The 27,554-nt window shown below is 36.7% G+C and overlaps 1 protein-coding gene across 1 annotated transcript in view; it reads right to left on the minus strand.

Moving 5' to 3' along the window:
- Positions 1-27,554, minus strand: part of Grm3 (glutamate metabotropic receptor 3) — a 94,076-nt gene that overhangs the window by 11,619 nt on the left and 54,903 nt on the right. The window contains exons 3-4 of the mRNA XM_090332886.1: positions 9,830-10,896; positions 3,195-3,369 (exon numbers count right to left, since the gene is read on the minus strand). Coding sequence (XP_090189012.1) covers positions 3,195-3,369; positions 9,830-10,896 — 1,242 coding nt within the window. The remainder of the gene's footprint in view (positions 1-3,194; positions 3,370-9,829; positions 10,897-27,554) is intronic.

Consider the following 27,554-nt stretch of genomic DNA (forward strand, 5'->3'; position numbering starts at 1 on the left):
AGAGGGCCTGACTAAACAGCTCTAAGAAAAATCTATGGTCTGCCTAATGAAATCAAAGTAGTTTTAAAAGTGTTTCTTGATTTATAATAGAACGCACTTTCTAATATTTTGGAGGGAAATGTATATAAACTGAACTGTATATATAATAGAGGAAGTAGAGATTAAGATATTAAATGAATGACTTAAAATCAATATGTCCAGTACATGTTGACACACAGAAATGGATCTTACAGACCCGAGACTTTCAGACTTCTTTGATTGTGAGTTACAATCAATAAACATATTTTACCAATAAACATATTTTACCTAAAACTAGTCTATCTACTTTCATAATTCACACTGTATGCCTTACCTTTATTACCTAGAAATGTACCCTAAGATTTTTGATAATAGTTTTCTTTTTGAAAAATGCTGGCCAAGACATGTGAAAGGGTATCAATGTATGTGAATTAATGCACCTTCTATCTGGCAAATATCATGTAACCCTTTTACTAATTACAATAAAAAAAGAGTTAAAAAAATAAAAAAAAGAAAAATGCTGGCCAAACACATTAAATAAACTTAATGACATATTAATATGTTTGCTACAGTAGGCAAAATAGTGTCCTAGACACTAAGCTTTTTGGTCTAGTGATACTGTGTTAGTCATTTTCACACACACTGTGCTTTGAATGAAATGGGAAACAGTTTAACTGCAAGGCAAGAAAGACAAGGGTAACTCTTGACTTTTAAATCATTATGTATCCTTGAAAGGGACTTCAATTCTCAATTTTCTAACCTACAAAATAGAATCTGTGGTACTCATGAGGATAAAATGAGTATAATAGAACATGTGGTACTCATGAGGATAAAATGAATCTACAAATATAAAACTACTCTAAATAAATAAAATAGGATTATAGCTCTCAGATAAGTATGTTTGTTAAATGTTCTAAAATACACAGGGATATCATATAAACTCTTCACTTTGATATATAAAATTGTTCCTTTGGCTTGAATTAATTATACTAATACTAATGAAACAGGAAGGACTGAATTTTACCTTTCTTTAAAGAAAGAGAGTTTACTTAAAATTTCACTTATTGGAATAGCTCAGTGACAAACAGTTTAGGTCTGTTGTACATAGTACACTACAGTACACTGTGTGGAAATGGAATTTCTGAATTTCTGAAGAGAATTGACTGAGAAAAGTACCCTTGTTATTTCTTCCAGAATTATTGATAATAGGTACTTTTATTGGAAAATGGCGCTATTTCTGAACTCAAAGGTCTGGTTTGAACAAGGTTTGTGAAAACTTAAAAATTTTGCAAATTTGTTCCAATAACCACACAGTCCTTTGATCTATTAACAGAGCCCAGAGGTTAGCACGTCCTGCCAAGATTATGTTCATCTTCCCTTGTTTACCCTGTGGCCCTACAAAGAGCAACCATATATCATGAGTGTGCCCCCAGCTCGCATTCTGAAAACAGCATAATATGATTCAGTGGTTAGGTGCACTGGTTTTGAAATCAGATGTGGTGACCCTAAAGTCATATTCAGCCACTATAAAACTGCATGACCCTGATTAGATTTCTTTACCATAAAGATTGTGATCATGAAGAAAACAGAATATGAATGTGCACACACACACACACACACACACACAAAACACAACACAATGCTCAGCACATAGTAAATGCTCAACCAATAGGATCTATCGTTCCTATTAGCTATTGTTGCCTTTTATTATTTATTGGCAGTTCTTTCTTGTTGAGACTAGCACGCTGTTATAATTGGGCTACTGATGAGAAAAGATCTGTTTTATTGAGAAATAAGCATGTTTCTCATGTTTTGACAGGTCTTACCATACCCTGGGATTCCACCATTGTGATATCTGGGAATTTAGCTGGAAAGACAGTAAGTCCTCACCCTACAACTGAAGAGCTCTGATATGTACAGCATCTCACTGGGCACAAGCTCCAAGGATGTCAGGATTGCCTCTGTTTTCTGGGTGGGGGAAGAGAGTAGCCCTCTTAAAATCTATACTTAGTTGGAGAAATTGGGGCACTAATGTGATTGCTCACCCTGTGATGCTGAGCTATTTTAAAATATCCTTTAAGGCACAATTGTGAAGTAGTCATTTGTCTCTGTCACTTCCAGCCTGCCTCACTTCAGTGGCACCACTCCCCTACTGTCCTTTCATCCTTCTGTCAGTAAATCCCTCCTAATGCATGCCACAAACTCACAGAACATGGCTTTTAAAAGACTCTGCCCTTCAGGTATAATTGGGCTTTGTAAAAAAAAAGAAAACTTGAAAGAATTAAATCACAGATTCTCTAAAAGAATGTTTCAGACATTTATAGGAGAGAGATCTTTGGACTGGAGCAATGAACCTTCTTAGCTGGTTGTCAGCTGAAAAAAAATGCCTTGCCATTAAAACAGAAGATGTATTGCAGTATTTTCTTTCTTTTTTTTTTTGCCAGTCCTGCGGCTTGAACTCAGGGCCTGAGCACTGTCCTTGGGTTTATTCAAGGCTAGAGCACTACCACTTGAGCCACAGGACCACTTCTGGCTTTTTTGGTGTATGTGCTACCGAGGAATTGTACCCAGGTCTTTGTGCATGCTAGGCAAGCACACCATCACTAGGCCAAACTCCTAGCCTAATTGTAGCATTTCCTGTAGTGTGTTTTATAGAACAATTTTGGCCAAATACTTTTAAGAAAGTCTGAAAAAATAAGCAGATTCTCTTGCTGTTCTAATACTCGTTAGAAAGGATGTGCTTTAGACTTTAAGGAGGTAAGAAGGTATCTTTTCCAAATAATTTGATCAGGTTTCCTTTTTCATTTTTTCCATGGACCTTCCTCAGTCTCTGTGTTATATAGAATACACCTTACTAAATACCAGTATCATCCCATCCTTTAATCATGGAAGTAAACGGAAGCTATTATGAAATTAATTGTAAACAAGACAAGGAATCAGGTTATCTAGAGTGAAAAAACTCTATGAGTTGGATGATTTTCTTTTCTGCCAGATTTTGCATATAGACTTTGACTTTTCTGATCACACTGCCTAGTCTAGTAACATTCAAGAGCTTGTTGAATATAAGTTTATATATTGAGATTGTTTAGAGAGACAGACTGTGCTGTCTGTTTCTGCCAGTCTCGTTTCACTCTGATGCTATGGGTGAAAGGTTCAGTCCCAATTTGCATACTTACTCTGCGAGTATGTGGTCCCTGTTCCGCTGACACTGAACCTGTTGAGGTGCAGTCTGTGTGTTACCACATTCTTCTGGGGTTGGAACAGGACAATGTGAACTTTGGGTGCAAAGAGACAGCCCAAGACCACAAAGCCACTGAGACTAACAGAGATGCACATGGTTGTCGTCTGTACCTGTAAGAAAATATTGGCTAGTTAAATGTCCAGCTGTAGATTAAATAAGGTAGTCACCTAAGGAGAGCTCTGAAATGAGACTCATCAGAATTCTATCATCAGTTATAATTGTGTTCTTATATGGCTAAATCAGTATGGTAATTACATTGGACCTTCTGTGTTGGGGAAATTCATGCAAACTGTGTGGGATTTCTAAATAAGCACCACTTGTGTGTGTTGCTCCTGAATACTTTCCAGGGCTTCTCATGCATTTTTTTGTTTTGCTTATTTTTTATGTTTGTACAAAGATATTTAACAGAACCACTGAAATGAGAATCTTAACTATAGACACAAATATTCAGTGATGAAACTATCAGAATGCTGATATTTTCAGTGAATGAACTTGGCTGAACAAATTTGGCTTTTAACTTTTTTCCATTATCTTTTTCTGCTGGAGGTTTTGCTAATCCATATTGATTTCTCTACCTAGTATTTGAGGGAGCATTAGAAACTTCTTGTTTTATTATTTCTTTTATATATTTTGTTGGCATCTCTTTGGAATTTATTTACTATGAATCATTTACTATTACATCATTTATTTACTATGAATCTTGGTGTTTTCTAGGCTTGCATAATTCATAGAATTTCCATTCTCTGTCTCCTTTGTTAGTATATCTTAGAATTAGAGTTTATTGTCCTTTCTCATTCTTTGACCCCTATTGTCCATAAGCTCTGATTTTATTACTTGTCCTGGCTATAGTTCCTATAGATTTGGTGGAAAAATTCACACTAGATTCTCTATATTTCATTACTTTCATTACAAGAAAATAGGAAATATTTCTTGTATCAGATATTTAAACACCTGCTATAGATGCTCAAAGATTCTTTGGTAATCTAGAATAATTTAGGATTTTTTTCTTCTCAAACCTTCCAGAAAAATTCAATTACCAAATAACATAACTTTTAACATCCTATTTTTTTTGCCTTCCTCTCTAATCAAGGACAACTTAAGACCAAGTATTTGGAGAGGTCACATGACTACAAATCATTAGGATGTTTCTGTTTCATTTATTTATTTTGCGACAGGTCTCTCTAAATCACCAAGGCAGGCCTTAAACTCATGATCCTTCTGCCACTACCTCCCAAATACTGAGGTTACAGGTGTATACTATCATTTATGTCTGTTAATTCTGTTTCTAATTTAAAAATTTTATACTTGTAACATAATTCTATCTGCAGTAATTGTATTCTGTCTGTGAAAGGCATAGCTACTCTTGCTATTTAAAGTTCTTGTCTTTAACTATTTTAATGCCTTTCATATTTGAGTTCCCAATTACAGGTTTCTTTAATCATTGCCAACCTTTCAAAAAAGAAGCTCCTATGCGACTGTATAATGGAATAGACATCATAAATTGGTATACCTTGTTTTGTACACATATTTGTAATATGGTCAGAGCTGTATTCTTTCTTCCTCAGTTTTAAGCATGAAGGCAAAATGAAAAAAATCATATATTATAGGGTCAGAGTGGGAGTGAGACAAATCTGTGCAAAGTTTCAAAGAAAACTTTTCTGAAAACATTTTTATACTTCTTCAATCTCATCATATACTTTTTAGACATCCCAGAAAAAAGAGGAGAGGGAGGCTTTTAGTAAGATAGCCTGAAAAATAAACTGCATAGCACTGTCCTTTCATTGAAAGATTCATGAAGAGTGCTTCACTGTGGCTGTTCCCAGAAGTATTTGTCTTTCCACAGGATACCAGTGTTGTGCATTGGGGTTTGCTTTCCAAGAAGGTGAGAAAATTCGAATTCCTTTAATAGCATCACACAGAGACTTGCTACTATATTGAGTCATTGTTTCTCTTTATTTTTCTCTCTAAGATTTTATTAAAGCAAAGGAAAGTTGTTGGAAGCATAGATAACATGGCTTGCATAAGAGCTGTGATGAATAGACTTTGGCCATTATAAACAGCCCCGAAGTCAGTTGTGGAAAGAGGCTGGGAGGATACAACTAGAGGCCATGACACTGAAACAGAGAAGTCAGTTTAAAGAATTGCCTGCTAACCCACCCAAGGACTTGAAGGAGAAGAAGAATTATAGGAGAACTTAGAAGGATAATACACAAAAATCTTTTACTCATCTTTTAGCCATCCCAAGTATGTATCTTTATGCACTTGTAGTCTTGGAAATAATAAAGGATGTATCTTTAAGTATCTGGAGACTTGAAAATCATAAAGACATCCAGCCACATAAGAACCGTCCTTCTTCTGATGTATTACCTTTTAATCACGGGAGGGAAACAGCAATTGGTGATTGGGAACATAAGCAAGGAAGGGAGAAACCAGCCACTGCAAGGTCTTAGCTGAGGCAAGCAGACCTTCGGAGCAAGTAAGATTTTGTGGTACCCCCCCCAACTTGATAATTACACAGGTGTGGACATTTCCACTTCTTAATAAAAACACTTCTAGAAAAAAAAACTGGTTGCCAGACCTTCTGTAATCCAAGAGTATAAAAATGAATGCACCCACTAAGGTCTAGATCACTGATCTATTCCAACATCTTGATTCTCGAATGATGGTCCTTTGCTTGGGAGCATCTCCATTCACTGCTCTGAAATTCAGAACTTTGGGTTTCTAATCTTTCTTTTTGAATCAAAATCTTTATTTCAAAACAATTCCTAGGTAATTGATGCTCACATTACTGTTTGGTACGTGTTAGGCTGACCATTTTCCAAGAAAAAAAAGTTCAAAATCCCATAGCAGCACACACCACTGCATGAGTTAGCCTTCATTTTCATTTATTATTTGCTCTCTATTTTCTTCCTCTCTCTCTTACTAGATAGACAAAAGTTACGAAAGAAGAGGAACCCATCTATCGATAGTTCTGTCTCTGAAGTCTGTAAGTGCTCAAGTATTTTGAGGACATGAACAGATAAAAGACTCATTACTACTAATGAACAAATGAGTTTCCATCAAAACATGGCCCAGGTTTTATCTGCACAATGTAAATTATGTGCTGGGTTCTTGATGGTTCGTTGTTCTTTTCTCCAGCCAGGTGAGAAGGTTTGGATGTGATATAGCAAGAATGTCCTCTATAAGTTGTCAAAGGGTCTTTACATTCTTGCATTTTTATCAATGTTCTTACTTATTCTGTCTTGGATATTTATGATAACTCCAATTATTCCTCCGTGTTGTATACTCCTTCAAATCAATATTTCCTATTTAGGTAAGTTTGTGGTATAGTATCAAGGGGCAGTTTTAGATGTGTATAGTATCAAGGAGAGAATTTTAGATATCCTATTGTCTTATTGTTTCTTAACTGAGCTATTGAGAAGTTAGTTTTTTTCTGAGTCTGTTCATCTCTCTGACAGAGAATGAAATTTATATTCCAAAATGTTAATGAAGTGATGCCAGCTCCTGTGTGCAAAGCATCCAGCAAAATTGAACATGAAAGATTTGTCTCTTTCTTCCCTTCTTTACTGACTACCATGAGAATTTTTGCCTGAGCAAATGACCCACCAAAAGGAAGCAAGACAAAAAAAATACCCTCAAGACTTCAAAGTCCTTAATCATTATGTAAACACTGATTAATCTATTCAAGTTGCCAGTTTCCACCATCTCACAAATGCTGTTCATTCTTTCTGAACTACCAGGGTTTTCTCTGGAAAAGTTTCACTTTTATTCTTTTTCTGTATTTCTTGAACAAGCATCCCAGGTATAAATAATTCTATGACCACTGAAGGTTTCTAAGGGAGGGAAGACAATGTTAAGAACCAGGGATTCTGCTCTCTGTCTTGAGGGGTCAGTATTATTAAGGTCCCCCTCACGTTTGCCAACATAATTCAGGCCCATGTGTTTTGAAGAATCTAGGTATTCATGTAAAAGATTTCAATTTCCTGATTTGGACAAATGGTTAAAATAAGTGCAGGCCACAATACCCACATCCATGGGACAAGAAGACCATGTGACTCCTTTAGGGAAATGATTTTAATCTTGACTGGAATTTAGAGCCACCTAGGAGGTTTTGAAAAATCCTGGTGTTCAGGCCACAGCCTAGGGGCAATGACTTCGGAGTCACTGGAAGCCATGTCTCAGATATCAGTTTCTTTTTTTTATATAATCCCATAGTTTATTGAATAGTACTTATATATTGGATAAGGGCCAATCTGCCTTTCTCAGTTCACTGATTCAAATGCCAGTTTCTTCTAGAAATACATAATCAATGCACAAATTATCCTTTACTCACAATTTTCTAATCCTTTAATCATGACACTTAAAATTAACCATCAAATCAGTACTCAAATATATCACCTTAAGCCTTACATAATCTCCAGGTAAAAAAAAATAATGAGATCATAGTTCCAACTAGCATAATTTATCTGATATCAGTTTTAAAAAAATGTAACTCAGTTGATTCAACATGAAGCTGCATCTGAAAGGAAACTTGCTGGAGGCTTTACTCTGTCTCCTTTCTTTTAGAAATTTAGGGTTAACATTTATCAAGGATCAGTGAGGTTTAAGAAGATCTTAGTGTGATCAGCATGGACCTCAAAAAACTCATCCCACACTCCGGCCCTGTTTGCTAGAAATAGAGTTGTGGTTCAAGTGACAGAATCCTAGCCTTGAACACAAAAGCTCAGGGACAGCACCCAGGCCCTGAGCTCAAGGCTCAGGACCACAACAAGGAAAACAGACTTAAAATTATATATATATATATATATATATATATATCTTATGAGAATCATGTTTTGAATTATAAGTACACTGTGGAATGGTCCAACTGAGTTAATTAATATTTTTAATTAATTAATTTTTTTGCCAGTCCTGGAGCTTGAACTTAGGGCCTGGGCACTGTTCTTGGACATATTTTACTCAAGGCTAGAGCTCTGCCACTTGAGCCACAGCACCATTTCTTTTTCTGTGTACGTGGTACTGAGGAATTGAACCCAGGGCATTATGCGTACTAGTTGAGCACTCTACCACTAGGATACACTCTTAGCTCTTAATTAAATTTTTGTTACCTCATATTTACTAGTTTATTTTTTGTGGTAAGAATATGTAAAATCTTTCTGAATGATTTTCAAACACACAATCTATTGTTATTAACGGAAGGCACAGGTGTCTTGATCTTTACCTTCCCTATCTAATTGAACTTTAATATCTGCTTGGTGTGTTTGGGATGCAGTTTTCAAGCACTTGGCAGTGTCAGGGTTGCTGGCTCATAGAGAACTGGGGATTATTAAAACGTATAGGACCTGCTCATTTTTTTTTGTGAAACACATGGCATAAAAAGAAAATTGTTTTGCTTCTCAAAAACAATAATGATAGTGGGGTATGGTGGCTCATGTCTGTAATCCTAGCCACTCAGGAGGCTGAGATCTGAGGATCACATTTTAAAGCCAATGCTGGTGCAAAAGGACCTGAGAATTTTATCTCCATTTAACCTCCAGAAAATGGGAAGTGGGGCTTGGATCATGGGTTGGGTTGTAGCCTTGAGCTGAAAAGCTCAGGAACAGCATCCAGGCAGAGACCAAATCCCCCATGACCCACAAAAAAAAACCCAAAACAAACAAACAACCACCACCCCCCAAAACAAAATGTTGGTGATAACTTCAGGTGCCTTGTTGACAGAGTAGTTAGTATGTCCATTTCATAATCGATGGTAACTTCAGAAATATTGAAAATAAGAATGCTTTCATCTGAAAACATTATTATATCCTGTCATTGTAGTATACAAAAATCAGAATTATTGATTGAAAATTGCTCAATGAGTGGTTGCAACACTTTGGAAAATTATGATGAAATGATGATGCTTCCTTCAGATGAGATGGCAAATTATATGGAAGCCTAAATATTTGAAATATTTGTTATTAGCTCTCTATGAGTAATGACATGTGCATGTGCCACAAAAGTTTTAAGAAGTTCAAGGACTCTTCCCCCACCCCATATTATATACACTTAAAGTATCTGCACATATAACTAAAGCTTTTGAAAGAGCAGAAGAAATGAACTTTGGATTTTAATATGTTTTAAGAAAGTAATGAAACATGAATAAATAAATTAATCCTGGCTTAACGTTGCAAGTATATTTTAATTTACAGATGATCTATTGTAGCCATATCTTCTCATGTCTAATTTGATGCATTCTCAATAAATTCTTAGGTATTAAGTCTTATTCTCTTGTCAATTGCTTTTCAATAAACTGAAGATGTTTCATGGGCATACATGACATTCTTTCCCAGTAGATCATAAATCACTTGAATGAGCATGACATCTACATGTATTTTCTCTCTCTGTGCCTAGCATAGTATTTGACTATGGTAGGCATTTAAAACACAATGAATTTATTTATACATAGACTACTCAGCACATTCCTAAGTTGAAATCAAAGTCCACTTTAAATCCCACACAAGGAACCATTTACATAAGAGCAAAGGAAAGAAGATATTAGAGGACAAGGGAAAAAAGAAACAAACGACTTACCCTGTAGTCACTTGATGTCACGTAAAATATAGGGAGGAAGGCCAACCAGATAATGCAGGTGGTATACATGGTAAAGCCTATGAACTTGGCCTCATTGAAATTCTCGGGGCACTTCCTTGTTTTGAAGGCGTACACAGTGCATAAGATCACCAGGATCACGTCGTAGGTAAGAGAGATCAGCATGCTGGAATCTCTGACATTGCACTTGAGAATGACGGTCTCTCGCTTCTCTGGCAGGGTGTATCTCCTCGTGCCTGGAGCTTCCAGGATGAGCCACACAGACACCACCACAATCTGCACCAGTATCAGACCCAGGCAGATGCAAACCTGAGACCCGGGGCTGATGAATTTTGGCCTCTGAGCTCCATTCTTAACCCCGTCGAAGATTCGGGCGATGCAATTTGTCTTGGTCAGTAGGGCTGAATAACAGATAGCGAATGAGGTCCCCAGCCCAAGCCTGCGTAACGCACAAATGACTGGGGAGGGCTTGGCGATGAAGAAGAACGTCATGCTGTAGGATAGGCCCACACCAAACAACAAGATGTAGCAGAGTTCGCGACCTGAGGCCTTGACTAGGGGTGTGTTGTTGTGCTTGACAAAAACTGTTATAACTACGCACGTACACATAAAACCCAGACAGGCAATGGTGACGGGGCCAATGGCCCAGGCGTCTTCCCACTTGATGTAGTCCTCAGGAAGGTCAAAGCAGCCGGAGAGGTCTGCAGTGGGCCATTGTCCAGGCCCGCAATCCATGCAGGTAAACTCGTCGGCCAGGTATTCATAGGGCTCGCAGGGGATGCAGATCCAGCAGCAGACATCACCCGGTTGCATATTCTTCATCTCATTGGGGGCACAGGGGTCGCTGCACTGGGAAGTGGGAACTGAGTTTCTGGACCAGTGGATAGAGTCAACGTCTAGGGATAAGGTTTCAGCCCAGTGACCAACTTTCAAGTACGAATACTTTCCACCCAGATACTGGAAATTGAATACGTTGTATCGTCCCATTCCATCTCCGTAAGTGTCAAACTTGACGATGCTGTCTGCGTCTTTGTTTGGGTTGAATGGAGCTTTGATATGTAGAATGAGACGGAAAAAAATAGAAAATCTGTTTAAGTGTCTATGATCCACTCATTATGTCATATACAGAACACCACTAAATCACAGGATTACAAGGCTGATATAATTTATCAGTCACTATCAAAAATTACATGCTGAAAGGTACAAAGGCTGCTTTGGCATTCATAAATTCACTCATTGAACATTACCACACTTTTGATGGCTGTAAAGTGCCATGACAATAATGAATATAATACAAGTCTCCCTTCAAAGGAGCTATCATACAGCAGGGGTCTGACAAACATGTCATATTCTAAGTGGTGTAAAAATATTTTCATTTCTTTTTTTGATATTTTATTTTTTATTGTAATTAGTAAAAGGGTTACATGATATTTGCCAGATAGAAGGTGCATTAATTCACATACATTGATACCCTTTCACATTTAGCAATAGGAATTTGGCACAAACTCATGTCTTATTGCATATTTTATTAATGTACAGCAACCAAAATATTTACTTAATTAAATGTATTAATGAAAATGTAAGATAAACAGGGAGAACTTTTTTTCCCTTAAACTTGAAGAAAAAGCTCTCATAAATTCATGATGCATTCATCGAACAGTTCAGATGATTCACAAAGAAAAGAATGAAGATTTACTAATGAAAATCACTTATAAACTTTAAACCTAGTATTTCCATGTTTTGGTGTATATTTGGCATACACACATCAATACATCACATAAATACATGAGTACCTTAAAGGTATCAAGAATATGCAGACAAAAATATCTTTAGTGTACAGAGTCAGTAGCTATCAGAAATTGGTTTGTTTCAACCCTGTTTTCTCTATTTCCTTTTATTTCCCTAGTAGCAGCAGGTATCTGAGCATCTAAGCTTCCTCTCTTCCAATTCAGCTCATTTTATCTATCTCTCTTATCAATATATGCTGCTGTGGCCATCACCTTTTAATGTTTTCATACAACAATTTATTATCTTAAATCTTGTTCTTAATGTGCTATGTGAAGTTATTTCTTTTCTCTATTTTCCCCTTATGGTTTATCTCATATTGTTACTGTATCTGACTTTGGTACCTGATATATTATATCTAATTTATTTCAAATAGGGTTTGGAAGGTGAAAACAAGATGATTTGGAGGGGATAGAGGAAAAGAAAGTGGGAGGAAACATGGGAAGGGGTATCAATGTTCAAGAAGTAATGTAGGCAGTACCTGACGAGTATAACTGTAACTCCTGTATACATCACCCTGACAATAACATGCAATTAAAAGAAAAAGAAATACTGCACTTAAGCAATAGTGCTCCAGAGAGTAACCATTAACTAAGAAGGAAAGTTGAGTATGTTCACTTCTTCCTTAGCCTGCTCTCCTCCCTCCTGCAGATTCTTTCCATTTAGTGGTGATCACCAAGTCATTGTCATCTTGATGTGGTAAAGACTGAATTGCCATTTTACCATTAGGTTAAGGCTGAAGCCATGGTGACTTATTTTCATATCCCCTATATTGGTCTATTGTGTACTTAGTTGTTTTACCCTGGCAAGTTTTCCTCTTTTTCCTTAGAAAAGTGCTACTGCTCTCAATATGATGTATAAATACACATTGCTAGTACATACTACAGTGCTAAAGGTATCACAAACAAGTAAAGGTATTTAATATGCAATGTAGGTCAACTGTAGAAGCAACTGGTAAAATGGATGTAAATTGAAATCTTACAGCTTACTGAAATAATTTCTGAAAAAAAAATCAGTGTTTTTTTCTGTAGAAAGCTAGTCCAGAAAAATCCTAGAAGAACAAATGAACATGGGAATGGAGGGAACCCTTTTTGAATTGCTATGAAATATAGAAACCACATAATAAGTCCTAACTGCAAGAAAAGTTTAAATATTCTGTATAACAACAAACTAGACAATGGATTGTTCTCATAGCCCTGCCAATTTGCTTTTATTAGTGTGTGATGAGTTCCATTTTTGACTTTCGATTTCCTGAATTACTGGATAATAAACTTGTTACTTTAAACAATTATGTTTGTAGCAATTTTTTACAGCACCAACAGGCAACTAATTGGCATTAGTAACATGTTCTATTGACAAAGTTACCATGAAGTAAGATTTCTTCTGTTTCTGTTGAGTGTTTCAATTAGCATACCTCTATCACAGCAATCTGACAAAAAATTTTTTAAATTAAACATGCATGAAACTTTTGATTTAGTAATTTCAATTTGCCTATGTGTGAGATATGTTGTATTGTAAGATGGTTTATAAGAGAAAAAGCAATAAGAGACTATTGTTTACCAATAACAATAAAAAAAGAAAAAAACTATTATTCATCAATAGAGTTTACTAATAGTAAACAAAATAACTTATATAATTGTGAAAAGAAATTAGGCAGCTTTGTATGTGGTATTATTGACATAGTAAAAAATCTAAAAGTCAGCTGGACACTGGTGGCTCATGTATGTAATCCTAGCTACTCAGAAGGCAGAGATTTGAGGATCATGGTTTGAAGCCAGCAAAGATAGAAAAGTCAGTTAGACTCTTATCTCCAATAAATTACTTAGAAAAAAACAAAAGTGGTTCTATGACTCAAGTATATTGCTTGCCTGGGGCAAAAGAAGCTTAGGGATACAGCTCAGGCTTGGAGTTCAAGGCCCAGAATTGCCAAAAACAACAACAACAACAAATCCCACAAAACATAGGAACAGAAAACAATCCTTAAAGTCACATTGATACATGTGAAAAAGTAAGGTGCTTGATCTGCTATCATTCATGTTAATCGGGTAAATAAACTAATTTATTTAAAAAATTTTTTTCAACATTCTGAAAGGATACTTAAAAAGAGTAGATACGTATGAGCAAAAGATACAAATGAACAGATGGATAGCAATAAGAGGGAAACCTTTACTGGGTGTGTTTTTATATTTTATGCATGATCAATCATATGAATGATTTACCTACTCATCATTTCAACAAGTAGGAATGAAGACATCACCAGACTTATAAGAAAACTTCTATCTTGAAAGAAACACTCAAAAAGGAAAAAAAAATTAGAAAGATGCATAGAGTAATGGGGATAATGCTAGGAAGAAAAGACAAGGACTGAAAACATCTGTTTCCCAGAGAGAGAAAAGGAAAAACTACATTTATGAGATAGATGAAGAATTGTCCTTAAAAAAGAAGAGTCAGAGGGTAAGAATGAGTGTTCATAAATGACACAGCAGAAATAAAAATTCAATATCAAGACTGAGAGATGCCTTTGTGAACACGCTCTTTGACTTTAATGATAGGCAGAAAGTAGAAAAAAAACCATAGGAAGAGAATAATTTTTTTTTAAATTTAGCCAACAGGAGTTCCAGGAAGAGAAAGAATAACAGAAGACTTCATCAATAGAGTTGAAGCATACACCTGAAGGGACTGGAGTGGAGAAAGTTGAGGTAACCAGTTTCGCCCTTTTTATTATTAAGTGTGCTGTAGTCATGTAAAAATTATGTACATGTATTAGTCTGAAATTAAGTACATATATTAGTCTGGCAACAATAAGGAAAAGATGAACTTAAAATAATTGACCAAGGACATGTAGATTTTGAAAAGTAAGTACATCATAAAAATAATACTGTTTCAAATATTATGAGAAAGTCCTTGAAGTAGTGATAAACCAGTAGATAACAAATTGTACTCTGGCAAATTTTTTCTTTTTTATTGTAAATGTTTGTTGTTATTATAGAGATGATATACAGAAGGGTGACAATGACATGAGTCAGGCAATGAGTACATCTCCTTTCCTACAGTGTCTTCTGTTCTCTCACTCTCTCCCAGTCCCTCCTTCTTGTCTCTACCCAAGAGTTGTGCAGCTCACATTCATCAATGTCCAGAGCTGAACTTTTTCACCCTTTTGCCTCGACTTCTGTACCTTCCTCCTACCCTTTTGAAGATGTACACTTGAATATACTATCCATAAGGTAAAGAAGACAGAATCACCCCAAATTAAAAACTACAAAAATGAAAGGAGAGAGAAGAGAGAGAGAGAGAGAGAGAGAGAGAGAGAGAGAGAGAGAGAGAGAGAGAGAGAGAGAGAGAGAGAGAGATATCTTGTTTCCATATCTTGGAGTTCATTTCAATATGTATGTTCTTTCATTCAAATATGAAAAGCTCTTAGGCATTGTACCTTTGTAATTCACTCTTAAAAAGAGTATCCTCTTTAGGTTTCACTGTGTGTATCTAGGAGCTTTGTCATATCTCAGTGCATTTTAGATCTAATTTCCTCATTTCAGAGGAAACGTGCTATTTGGCTCACTGAGCTTGGTTTTTCTCACTTAACATGATTTGTATTAGTTCCCTACAAATGACATTATTTATTTTTTAATTGCTGTATAAAACTCCACTGTTTATAGGTACCACATTTTTGAATCCACATTAGGATTTATAGTTATAGATAGAAACTTCTTGAAGAGCATTCCACGGGCACAACATATAGGAAAGAGAATTCACAAGTGGAACTACATCACAATAAAAAGTTTCTGCACAGCTAAACACACAATTACTGAAACAGAAAAATAGCCAACAGACTGGGAGGAGATCTTTACCAGCAATATATCAGACAAAGGTCTAATATCCAATGCACACAAGGAGCCCCCAAAACTAATTCTCCCAACCTAATAAACCAATCACTGAATGGGCAAAGGAGATAAGGAGCAGCTTCTCAAAAGAAGAGGTAAGAATGGCAAAAAAACACATGAGGAAATGCTCATCCTCCCTGAACATGAGGGGCATGCAAATCAAAACAACTCAGATTCCACCTCATTCCAGTTAGATTGGCCACCATTGTAAACCACAACCTTTGGAACAATGAATATGGGCTGGAGTGTGGGACAAAAGGAACCCTCCTGTTGGTGGGAATATAAACTAGTTCTACCATTTTGGAAAGCAGTCTTGGGGGTCCTCACAAAATTAAATATAAACCTTGAACATGATGAGCAAGGATAAGATAAAGACACCTGCACATTTATGTTCATTGTTGCAGTTTTCACAATAGCCAAGACATGGAAAAAGCCCAGATGTTCCAGAATAGATGAGTGGATCCAAAATCTTGGCTTTTAATAAAAATTTACCTTTAGCCAGGTATGATGATTGAAGTCTATAATAATAGTTACTTGGGAGGTAGATATTAGAGGATGATGAGTTCAAGGCCAGCTAGGGCAAAAATGGTTTTGAGAGTCTGTCTCACACCATGGCTGGGCATGGGATGTAAACCTGTGATTTGGGGAAAACACATTGACAGGGAGCAGAGGCTAAACCTGTCATCTTTAACAACATAAGGAGACATAGGTAGAAGGAAAACAGCCTATGCCAGCATAAAGATAGAACTTACTTTATAAATAAGCAAGGCAAAAAAAAGAACTGGGTGTGTAGTAGAAGTGGAAGAACACATGCCTAATAAACATGAGGTCCTGGGTCCAATCCTCCCCACCTCTAACCCCCACCTCCAAAAAATGTCTTTTAGGCTGAATCTTATGACTCACACCATAATCTTAGTTACTTGGGAGACTGAGATTGAGAGGCACATGGTTGTAGGCCAACTCAATTGAAAAGTCGGTGGAGGCTCCATCTCAACAGAGGGAAGCTAGTTGCCACACATCCAGCAATGATGAGAGGCAGTGGCTAGTGGTCCAGAAATGTGCCTGGGCAGGAAGTAGGAGCCCCTCTCAAAAAAAACCATTCGAAAAGCATGGCTCCACGATAGAGTGCCTGATTAGCAATACACATACATAGGTTCTGAATTCAGACCCAAGAAATGCCCCCCAAATTCCTTTTACTAAATAAGTGCATATGTTAAACGTGTCACATATGGACAATTATCCAAATCCTTTAAACATATCAATCACATTAAATTACTTCAAAGGAAGACATTACAAATTCTAAACACAATTGCATGGTTAGCAGGTGTGCCCGATCCTTAGCTTGGATACAGAGTAGCAATATCTACACTAGAATGAAAAAGGAGAAAGGAAAGAAGTGCCTAAAAGGAAAATGGAACCAAGTGGGTGATTCTGTTCTTGCATTGTGATTCTACATATCATCCTGTTCTGGCTGGTTAGAAGGCAGTTAAGAAAAGCACATCCTTCAGTGCTTCTGATGACTTCAAGTGTCAGAGAAGTTGAAGCCTGAATGTATTGATCCTATTGCCTACTGTCTCTGTTGTAGTTTCCTGGAGGTCAAGTGTCTTACTAGGTAGACAGTTAAGACCCAGTGAACTGGAACCATGACTCTTCTGCAATCAATTGCGTAGTTCTTTAGTGCAATAAAACTTCAGAGAGCTTGCTATTTCCCAGATCAGGTCTTGCCAAGGGAACAAGCATCATTTGAAGTAGAAAAATAAATCACTTCTCCTTTCACTGGTGTTGCAATAAGCACAAAGGGACCCAAACTATAAGGAGTGGGGGGAGGGAATAACCGGAAAGATAGAAAGTATTTGAAAAAGACAGCTTTCTCCAAAATCTAATTTCAAGTCCCTTATCACTCTAATGCCTCACCTTCAGGTTTTCATTTTTCAGAAGAAGCCTGGAATGGTCTCGGGTCAAGAAAATGACTTCTAATGTAGCTCATTATCCAATTAGTCACGACCCCAGTTTCAACTGTATTTATTCGAGAGGTTTAATACCAAGGTAACCAGTCCTCCTAGGACACATTCAGTAGAGATGAGTCAGATGAGTCAAGTCTATTCCTTAGAAATATCATGGGTCAGTGGCAGGAGAAAATTAAATTGGTTCTTTTTTTTTTCTTTCAGACAAAAGTCTAATTAAGGTAAGACAATAATATAGTTCTTCAGAGGCCTTCAGTAATGGGCAGTTGTCTCCATGCTCTAGCTCACATTTGTAAACTCTAATGAAGATCGCTATCAGAAACCTAGTTGATTTTACAACCAAAGCCTCACCACAGTGTCTGGAACCAATCAGATGAACTGCAATAGATATCAGAGTGAGGAGGCAGAAAAATGGCATCTTCCTTGAATGACCACATTAGAGCCAGGAGGTGAGTAACCAAAGCCCCCTTTGGGGAGAGAGAGAGAGAGAGAGAGAGAGAGAGAGAGAGAGAGAGAGAGAGAGAGAGAGAGAGAGAGAGAGAGAGAGAGAGAGGGAGGGAGGGAGGGAGGGAGGGAGGGAGGGAGGGAGGGAGGGAGGGAGGGAGAGAGAGAGAGAGAGAGAGAGAGAGAGAGAGAGAGAACCTTCATACTTTACAAACATCTAGTAAGAACATAGAAAGTAATAAGAAAGAATTCTGAATGTTAATAATTAACCAGTTGAGTAAGATCAAAGTTGCTGAAGCATTTCTGGCCGTTACCAATTGAGTTTTGCAGCTGGAACAAAGTGCCACTTAGATTTCTTAAGTGCTCAGTCTTGCTTGTGAACAATGCTCAGGGAGAACCTAACATAACTGAGTGACCTGTAATCCTAATTTTTAAGAAGGCTGAGAATTGGAGGATTGAATTTCAAAACAAGGCAGAATGCTTTTTCATGAACTGATCATCACTTTCAGTATATTTTATGAAATATCTTTTATAATCTCACTTAAGTTGGATTTTTCTGCTTCTTACACTTGATTTGCAGTAAGTTCTAAAATTCATTTGGCAAATGATTCCTTTTCAAATGTATGGGTTGCTTTTCACTTACTTCTTGGTGTTATTCAATAGAAATAGTTCTTCATCTTAATGCTCAATTAATTGTTAACTTTTACATTCAAGTTCTGATTTATCAGTTCTTTATGGTTAATTTTTGTCACTTTAATTTGTTTCACTTAATATAATATTATGAACACAGAGTTTCAAAATGTGAAGATTTCCGATGCTGACATATTTCTGATGAACTTTTCTTCTTTCATAACACTATGTTGGGAATTTATCTTAAAGGAAATTGACCATGGTGCTTTGAAAAAAACTTACTTTGTGTCAATCTCTTCATTAAATCCCAAGCTTCTCTGTTCCAGGAATCCAGGAATATGAATTCATTTATTTATTTATATTCTGCCAGTCCTGGGGCTTGACCTCAGGGCCTGGGCACTGTCCTTGAGCTTTCTCAAGGCTAACATTCTACCACTTGAGCCACTGCCCCACTTCAGGCTTTGTCTGTGTATGTGGTACTGAGGACTTGAACCCAGTGCTTGCATGTTAGGCAAGCACTCTACCACTAGGCCACACCCTCAGCCCCAATAACTCATTTATCTTTGTTCTTTTCTAGACGCATAATAGGCTCTCATGAATTGTTCCCTAAAATTTTTTACTAGATCATTAGAATCAGATCAGGAACTGAAAGGCCAAACTAATTCCTGGGCCATAATATGGACAATTAAATATGAATGTGAAAACTGTCCTTGACTTGGAGAGTTTGGCATAGTGCTGAGCAGCTAAGACCTAGAATAACTAATGGGGAGCAGAAGAATATTTACAAGGGACATCTTGTGGGCATAGGATGGGGTGCTGCTCAGCATCCCACACTGCACATTACACAACCTCAGACAAGCAAACAGACAGCCTACAAGGTCAACAGTGCTGGAAAAAATTACTTAGAGTAAAGAATGTCTAGATGTATGAATACGTTTTGAGATTTTCAGTCTGCATTGCAAATGGAAAATGCCCATTCCATAAATAAAATCTTTACGGTCTTAGATATTTCTTAGAGAAAAAGTGTGGGTAGTAATGCCTACAGCCACTCTCAGTTTGCACACACCCTTCAATGTTTCTCTCTACAGTAATGTCTTTATTCATCAACAGCCTCATGTGGGCTTCACTGTACCCCATTCCTGGCCTTTACCACAGATCCTATTTCACACAGATCTTCATGGTTACATGTTGTAAACAGTTCCCGTCAGTCCCCTTCAAGGAAAGAAACAAATTCGTATATGTTGCAGGAACAGAAAACATACAATACTTGAAAGTTGACTCACAGAAGGAATTATCTGCTGTACAGAGAGGTAAGCAGGGTTCCTAGTGGAACTTTTCTCCAAGGTATAGCACAAAGTTGAGGGCCCAAGAATACTACAGGACTTCCTAACCTGTTTGCAAAGACAAATTGTGAATTCTGAAGACACATGCAATGTGTCTTCATGTTATTTTTAACATGAGTATATCACATAGTAGTGTATAAACAAAATAAGAAAAAACAGAAAAGAGAACAAAACTTTTATTCAAGACAACATTGGAAAGAAATATATATATATAATATGGGTACACACATAAATTTATTCACCTATATAGCATGTGATATTTATGCTATATATAGATGTATATATCTGGCCACATTTTTTAAAAAAAGAAGAAAGCCTAAGCTTGCCATTGTTCTGCTCTTAAATCACTTCTCCACCTGCTGTGTGACAGATCTAAGTGCTGCAGGAGTGTAACACGTGATGTAGACAGAAGGTGAAATGGCTGAGAAATCACATTCAGAGATGCTCAACGAAGTAAGCAATGGAAACTATTTAAAAAGGAAGTGCACGTTGGCAGCAGAGCTAATATTCTGAAGAATGCAATCATAGTAACAGGAATACTTAACAAAATGAGCTTTTCCTTTTTTAAGCAAACAATAGACTTCTTTATATAAAAAAGCAGAACAGAAGAAATTTTATTCAGCCTCTAAGGGCGAATGTGCCAGAGATAAGCAGAGAAGCTTAGCGTACAGCACCGCAAATTTCCATGGGTGAAGCAAATTAATTTCTATTCTGTCATCTGATTCATCATGCATAGACCTGTATTTGACTCTGTGTAGTATCATGTAAGGAGAATATAAGGGAAAATAAATTGCTTCTTCTGCCAGCATGCTGCTCTTTTGTGAAGTTGTCATGTGTTTCCTAAGCCAATGTAGCAAAGCTTAATGCTCTTTCTTCCCAGAGAGGAGCTCCATTACTGAACCACAAGATTTCAAGGTCAGCCAGCGTATCCATGTAATGTTAAGATATTTTCAACCTACATCATCTGAACAGATTCTACCTATCACCTGCAAATAATTAAGGTGACAAAATCAAGTTATTATTAAATTTTTCTACTCTTCCTGAACTAGTTTCTAGTTCAAAATATTCTAAAAGTAATAGTACTTGGGGTATCATAAATCTGATTTCTAAAAATTGGTCAATTCTAGAAATAATTTCTCATCTGACTTGCACTTCTGCTCTTGCCTCAGTTGTGTTAAACTGACAAGGTAGATGAACTTAACTTGTTTATAGTGCCCAACTTATCCCTTACGCACAGCAATTGTATACCAATACCTGTATCACATATAGTTTTTTTCTGGAGAGTTATTGCCTATTTTACTGATAAATCAGAGAAAAATGGGGAAATGTTAACAGATCTTTCTCCACAGTTATTCTTTAAGATAGAGAAAGCTAGTATGTAGCGCATGTGAAAATTATGCTAGGCACATGTCAAATTTTAACCAGATGTATAATTGTGAAGTAGGGCCACTGATTGTTCGCACTTCTACTTCCTATTTCTCTTTTCACTTTTCAGTCAGCCTACCTTCTTCTTCCTAATACCCACTCTGCCCAGGTAGCCTCAAGCAATACCAGTTCATATCCAAGTATTAACCTTGCATTATGCTTTTCTCCTTTCAGGAACAGTGATATTAAGGGAATCTGGTAGGTCAATGGAGAAAAAAGTTTAGACAGGAAGTTTTTTAAACATTCCTATAATGATATCCTCAAAAAATATTCTTATTCTTAAACATGTCTTAGCCTCAGCATGGAAGGAGAGGGGTGAGGGACTATGTGTGTAGGAGGAAGCAGGGAGGCCGAAACATTACCCCCTAGTTTGTACTTTTCCCACTATCTTATTTTCTTACCCTTCAGAGCAGCTGAGAGATGATTGGCTGAGATGGTTGTCTGCTGGACTTTCTTCTACAACATGCAGGATCAGAACACTTAAAAGAAAAGCCATTTGTGAGCAGGAGCTCTACTTCCATGGCTGGCTCATGAACAGAGCATCTTTTCCAGATCCAGATTTGTGATTCCCATCGCCAGGCATTGGGCAGGATCGACCTTAGTGTCTATGTTACTGCTCTGGGTAGCAGATGGGTATGGAAGATGTAGCTCTCACTCTTCACACAGATGGGTAAGTAGTCTTGACATCTACTCTGAAGGTCATGGACCATTAACTTATATGTCATTGAGATTTGGATTGTGGAAAAATCAAAGTGTCTTTGGCTTCTGGTGTATGCTCAACTCTATAAAATAAGTCTTTAAAAAAAGGCACATGGTCTCCTTCATATGTGGATATTAGATCCAAACAATACAAGAGTGATGACTCAATATTCGGGTACCCAAGGTTATTGACACAGTCTTGGAGATATAAGCATAATTACATAGACATAAAAAAATCTATGATGGGATATATACTCTATAGACATGAGGTTACATAGACTGATATGTATCTATGACATACAAACTCTCAGCTTCATTTTAATTATGTTCTAAAATCTAAGTTCCAGTGATTGCTTATAGTTTCCCTTCCTAAATTGTTTGTTAAATATGACATTTGAAATATGATATAAAAATCCAAAATTTCATATGGAATAATAAAAGACCCTGTAGAGCAAAAACAATTCTTGAGAGAGAGAACAGTACAGGAGGAATTTCAATACCGAACTTTAGACTCTATTACAGAGCTATAGAAATCAAAACAGCTTGGTACTGGCACAAGAACAGGCCTGAGGACCAATATGGCATTTACCCAATTGTCCACAAACAAGGACATAGTAAATCCACTAGCACAGCAATATTCATTGCAGCATTATTTACTATAGCGAAGATATGGAACCAACCCAGATGCACCTCAGTTGATGAATGGATCAACAAGATGTGGTATTTACACACAATGGAATTCTATGCTATCAGAAAGAATGGCACCGCCCCATTTGTAAGGAAATGGGAAGAATTGGAAAAGATCATATTAAGTGAAGTAAGCCAGACTCAAAGAACATAGGCTCAATGGTTTCCCTCATTTGTCATAATCAGTAGAAACCTTGGACTCTTCTAGCAGAGGTTTACAATAGAGCAAAACTTAGATACATAAGGCCAAATAGGATGATGCTAAATCAAAAGACCTTCAGTATTAATAAAATCTTTCAAAAAAAAGGGATGGGAGAGGAGATCAAGTACTTGCTCTGCTGTTAACAAAATTAAAATTTGTTTTCTCAAATTAAAACATGCACTGGGTCCCAAGTGTAGACCAAGAGTTCTCCCTTCTCCATCCATCACCTTTTTTTTCAGGAGCAAAACTTGAATGGAAGATGTGATACTATTGCTAACAGACTGTATTCTACTACCTGAGCCCCAAATCCTGTGCCACCTCTGAGCCCCTTTACCATGTGTCTTGAGTCTAATGTCAATATAAGAATCTCACATTTGCCATGTAAAGATCACTTTTGTGTTTTACATGCCAAGAGTGTTACTGTAACCATTCCATTGAGAGTACTCAGATCTGTGCCTAACATGCACATGTGATTTTTGACTTCATTGTTAAGTCTTCCATTTGTCAGGTATTCAGGAAATGTTCGACGAATGAATTCACAAATGAGTGAATCTGTTTCCACTGTTGCATAGCCATGTGTTCTCAGAATACTTCATTTTATGATCTCTGTTTTAACAGCTCAGGATGTATTCATATGATTATCGCATCAATCACGACAATTCTTCAGAATGAAGACCTTTTGTAATTAATTAAACTAAAACCACATAAAAGTATATGTTATAACCTTTTCTTTCTAATGAATTTTACTAGTCTTTATACAGACTTTTAACTTGAAGCTTATCATGTGCCTTTTCCCTTCAATGTTTGCAAATCACTTGTAAATTAACTGAATCCTAACTGAAATATTGCTGACTGACATCTGCTAAAGCTAGATGTTAACCTGCACATGTACACAGGCATATACAAGCACATTTTGCTTGCAGAACATAATCTTGTCTTCAGAGATGAGGAAAAAAGTACATGTGACATTGTCTCTCTATCCTTTCAAAGACATCCTTGCTAGAATGTGGACATGGAGGGATAAGGAAGATGAAAGAGTGTGTGAGGCTGAGAGCATTCCCTGTGGAGAGTTTGTTTCAGACTCTCTGTGGACATGTCTGCCTTTTTCATATTCTTTTCTCTGAGAATACCTATAAGAGTTTGATAGCAGAATTTCTTCTAATTGCTACAACATTATAGAGTCTAGCAATGAATAAATGTATACTAGAAGAATGAAGAAAGGAATTAAAGAAGAAAATAATGACATAGGAAGCATAAGGCAAGATACTTTACATTTTTCAAGTTCTTAAGCAGGGTTGGGATGTAGCTCAGTGGCAAAGTGCTTGACCAGCAAGTATGATGTCATAGCTTCAGCCCCCAGTATCAAAAACGAAAATGTACAAACACACTGCAAGTTTTTTTAAACCCTTTAAAGTTCTTATTTATGTGTAAAATGATAGTTACTATATGATCATTATTATCTGAAGGCATCTAGTATATTTGGGGTCAACATTGAAATGTGTGTGTGTGTGTGTGTGTGTGTGTGTGTGTGTGTGTGTGTATTCTGGGAAAGGAACTACACTTGAGTGTTAGTTGAAGGTTAGCTCTCTACCACTTGAGCCACAGCTCCATTTCCAGCTTTTTGATGGTTTACTGCAGATGAATCTCATGAACTCTGAGCCATAGTCCTCTGATCTGAGCCACCTGAGTAGCTAAGATTACAGATATAATCCATTGAGGATTGAAAAATAATTAAAAGATAGGTTGGATAAGTTCTCAGTGTATGGTGCCTTTTTTATTTATTTGAAAAAAATCCAACTTGAGGTACTATTTTCTGTTACCTATTTTAAAATAGAGATATCAGCAATACTTTCTTATCAACCAAGATAGTTGAGATCCTTGTATAAGTCTTTTTTGTGGAAATTAAGCACATGCTTGAGTTTTCTCTGCTCAGTTTCCATTCTCCATTCTCATCCTATTTACACCTTTTCCAATACTTTCTCCACATCAAAAATCTGCCCCCCAAGGGTAGCATTATCAATCAGAAGAACTGAGGTATAAAACAAAATCACAAAAGGTGTTCATTCATAGGTTCATTTTGTAAAAGTCTGAATGTATAGTGCATGGAATCAAAGTTTTTTCTATTAATTATATTTAACATAATAATTTGAGAACAGATCATTTTGAAATGGTGGAAACAATATATGATGGTTTACAGAAAACTCCCCAACTCTAGGTTTTCCCAGAACTTGCCGGATATCAATCTTATATCTCATATATTTCATTCTCACTGTGTTTTGATCTCAGAGTAATTTCTGTAGGTTAGGATAGTCTTTTATCCCATATATATATATATATATATTTCAGCCCATAACAAGTGCTTTCCACTTTACAGCTAGTAATGGACAATGTTGGGAGGAGGTGAGATAGCCTATATTTTTGGTGTTCACGTGTTAGAATACCACACATCTTTGATCAAATTTCCCTGAGTAATTGCATTTCAGAAATTGTAGTTTTCCAGGTGAGTATTATCTGTGGCTGCTGATCACAGCCACTGTGATATGTTCATGCCCCTAAGTCTGCTGGGAAGCACAGCATTATTCTCAGTTCAGCCTCTCTGGCTCTGATTGTCGCAGCTACAGTGGTCACTTTTCAATTCCTTCAAACATTTTCAAAATTGTCACTCAAGTATTTCTTTTGTAGGCTTTAGGATGGGAGATTGTCTTTCTTGAACACACTGTATGGTAACTCGCTTGAAGTACAAGGAACAGCATTTTTATGACAGCAATTGGAATGAATGTAAAGTCCTTTATACAAAGTTTTGCTTGCTAATGTGTGGTTTAGAAGGAGAAATTTGCAAAAATTGTTGCAGAATAAAGGGAAAGATAAATTTTTTTCTTTAGACTTGCTGCTTTCTTTAGGCATGCATAAAGACATACAAACAATGACAGTTCTTTCTTTTTTACTTTCATCCTATGAATTCAGTGAATGACATCAAGCATCTCCAGCTGTGATAATTGTTATATAAGTGAAGTATTCCTTCAAGTGTAGTAGTTGGAACTCTTTAAGCAGCTCCTGGGGATATAGTTTATGTTACCACAAAATGTCTGAGACAGATTCTAAGGGATCCTTATGGGAGGATTGACAGAGGTCTCTCTGCCCGGTTCTGGTTAGTTCTGATTATTGAGGTAGGAACATGACACCCAGAAGAGATGCTTATGGTCAACAAGTATACCTGCATGCCCAAGAAGTTGACCCACTCTGCAGATCTGTAGGATCAGACCCTTCTCTTTCATTCCTAATTGTTGTATTCACTTTCTGGAATTTGGGGAATGGCAAAAAAGTGACACCTACGAACATCCTGTGGACATAGGGACCATTGGCAAGAATACACCTTTATTATTAAACGGTATCCTTAATCTACTCTAGCATGTAACTTTTTGTAGTTCCTTGCTTTCATGACATAGGGAGAAATCAAAATATAGGGATTATTTCTGCTGGGTGAGCATCTGAGTGCATATTATGTATCTGCTCTTGTGTTTTACATATACTGTCATTTGACTGAATTTAATCCAATGGTGTGGGCCTTTGTTGACAATTTACAGATAGAAGAACTTGGCATGAAAGAAATGAAGTCATATAACTAGTAATGTGAAGACAATGCAGAGGCCTACATAGTTTTAATACTAACGTTTCCAGCTACTATATACTCTATTCTAAGTTACCCTGGATTTTAGACCTTCTAGTTTAATTTGCATACTCATTCTTCTTAATGCTTTCATTTGTTCTGAGTCAATCTACTGTAGTTATTTATTATGCTGATTTAGTTGTCTTAAGTAGAGAGACCATGTCATGTCAATATATTAATATAAAAGGATAAGCTCCATATAGTAAGCTTGGCAATTAAGTGCTTGCTGAATGACAAGACATTTTTTTTCAGTCAGGAAAGCACATCTTTACGTGTGACTTAAAGAGATCTATAAATGGGCCCTTTCTGGAAAAAAAATCTTTTTTTCTCCATGGTAAGCAGTGATGTACAAGTAAGACTCTGGCCTTCAGTATGAAATCATGAGTAAGGTGGAAGGCTTAGAGGTGATTGTGTGTGTGTGTGTGTGTCTGTGTGTCTGTGTGTGTGTGTGTGTGTGTGTGTGTGTGTTGTGAGTGCACATGTGGCTCTAGGGAACAAACTTGATAGCTGCTTTGTTGGCATTAAAGGCTTCTAGGTAAGTTTAATGTCATTCTCTTGAGCATCTTATTTACTGGTAGTATCTTTTGAGAGCATATTTAGCATTTACTTTTTCAGTTCCATTACTATCCCACTTTCTAAGACAGCTAAGAACATCTAGCTTTATATAGTTACAGAGAAGGTATTTTTTAGCATTATATCTGGTTTCCTATCTATAGCTAATATTCCCACTCTACCCAGACTTCATGCTGCAGTCAAGGTGATTTTCCTAAAAACTATATGTTCAATGCTATTCCCTCAAACCTATTAGTGAAAGCAGAGAAGTTATCTCTCCAAGTTCCAGTCGTACTTGACTATTTCCATATCAAGACATATATTGTATTTGTTTCTGACATCAAAATACGTGACATCCCTTTTTATCCCATTGTGCTTGAGCTAACCTCAATACATTCATTTATTTACCTAACATGTTAGATACAAGG

This window comes from Megascapheus bottae, chromosome 5 (assembly GCF_031878675.1).
Source record: "Megascapheus bottae isolate mThoBot1 chromosome 5, mThoBot2.hap1, whole genome shotgun sequence".
Taxonomy (NCBI): domain Eukaryota; kingdom Metazoa; phylum Chordata; class Mammalia; order Rodentia; family Geomyidae; genus Megascapheus; species Megascapheus bottae.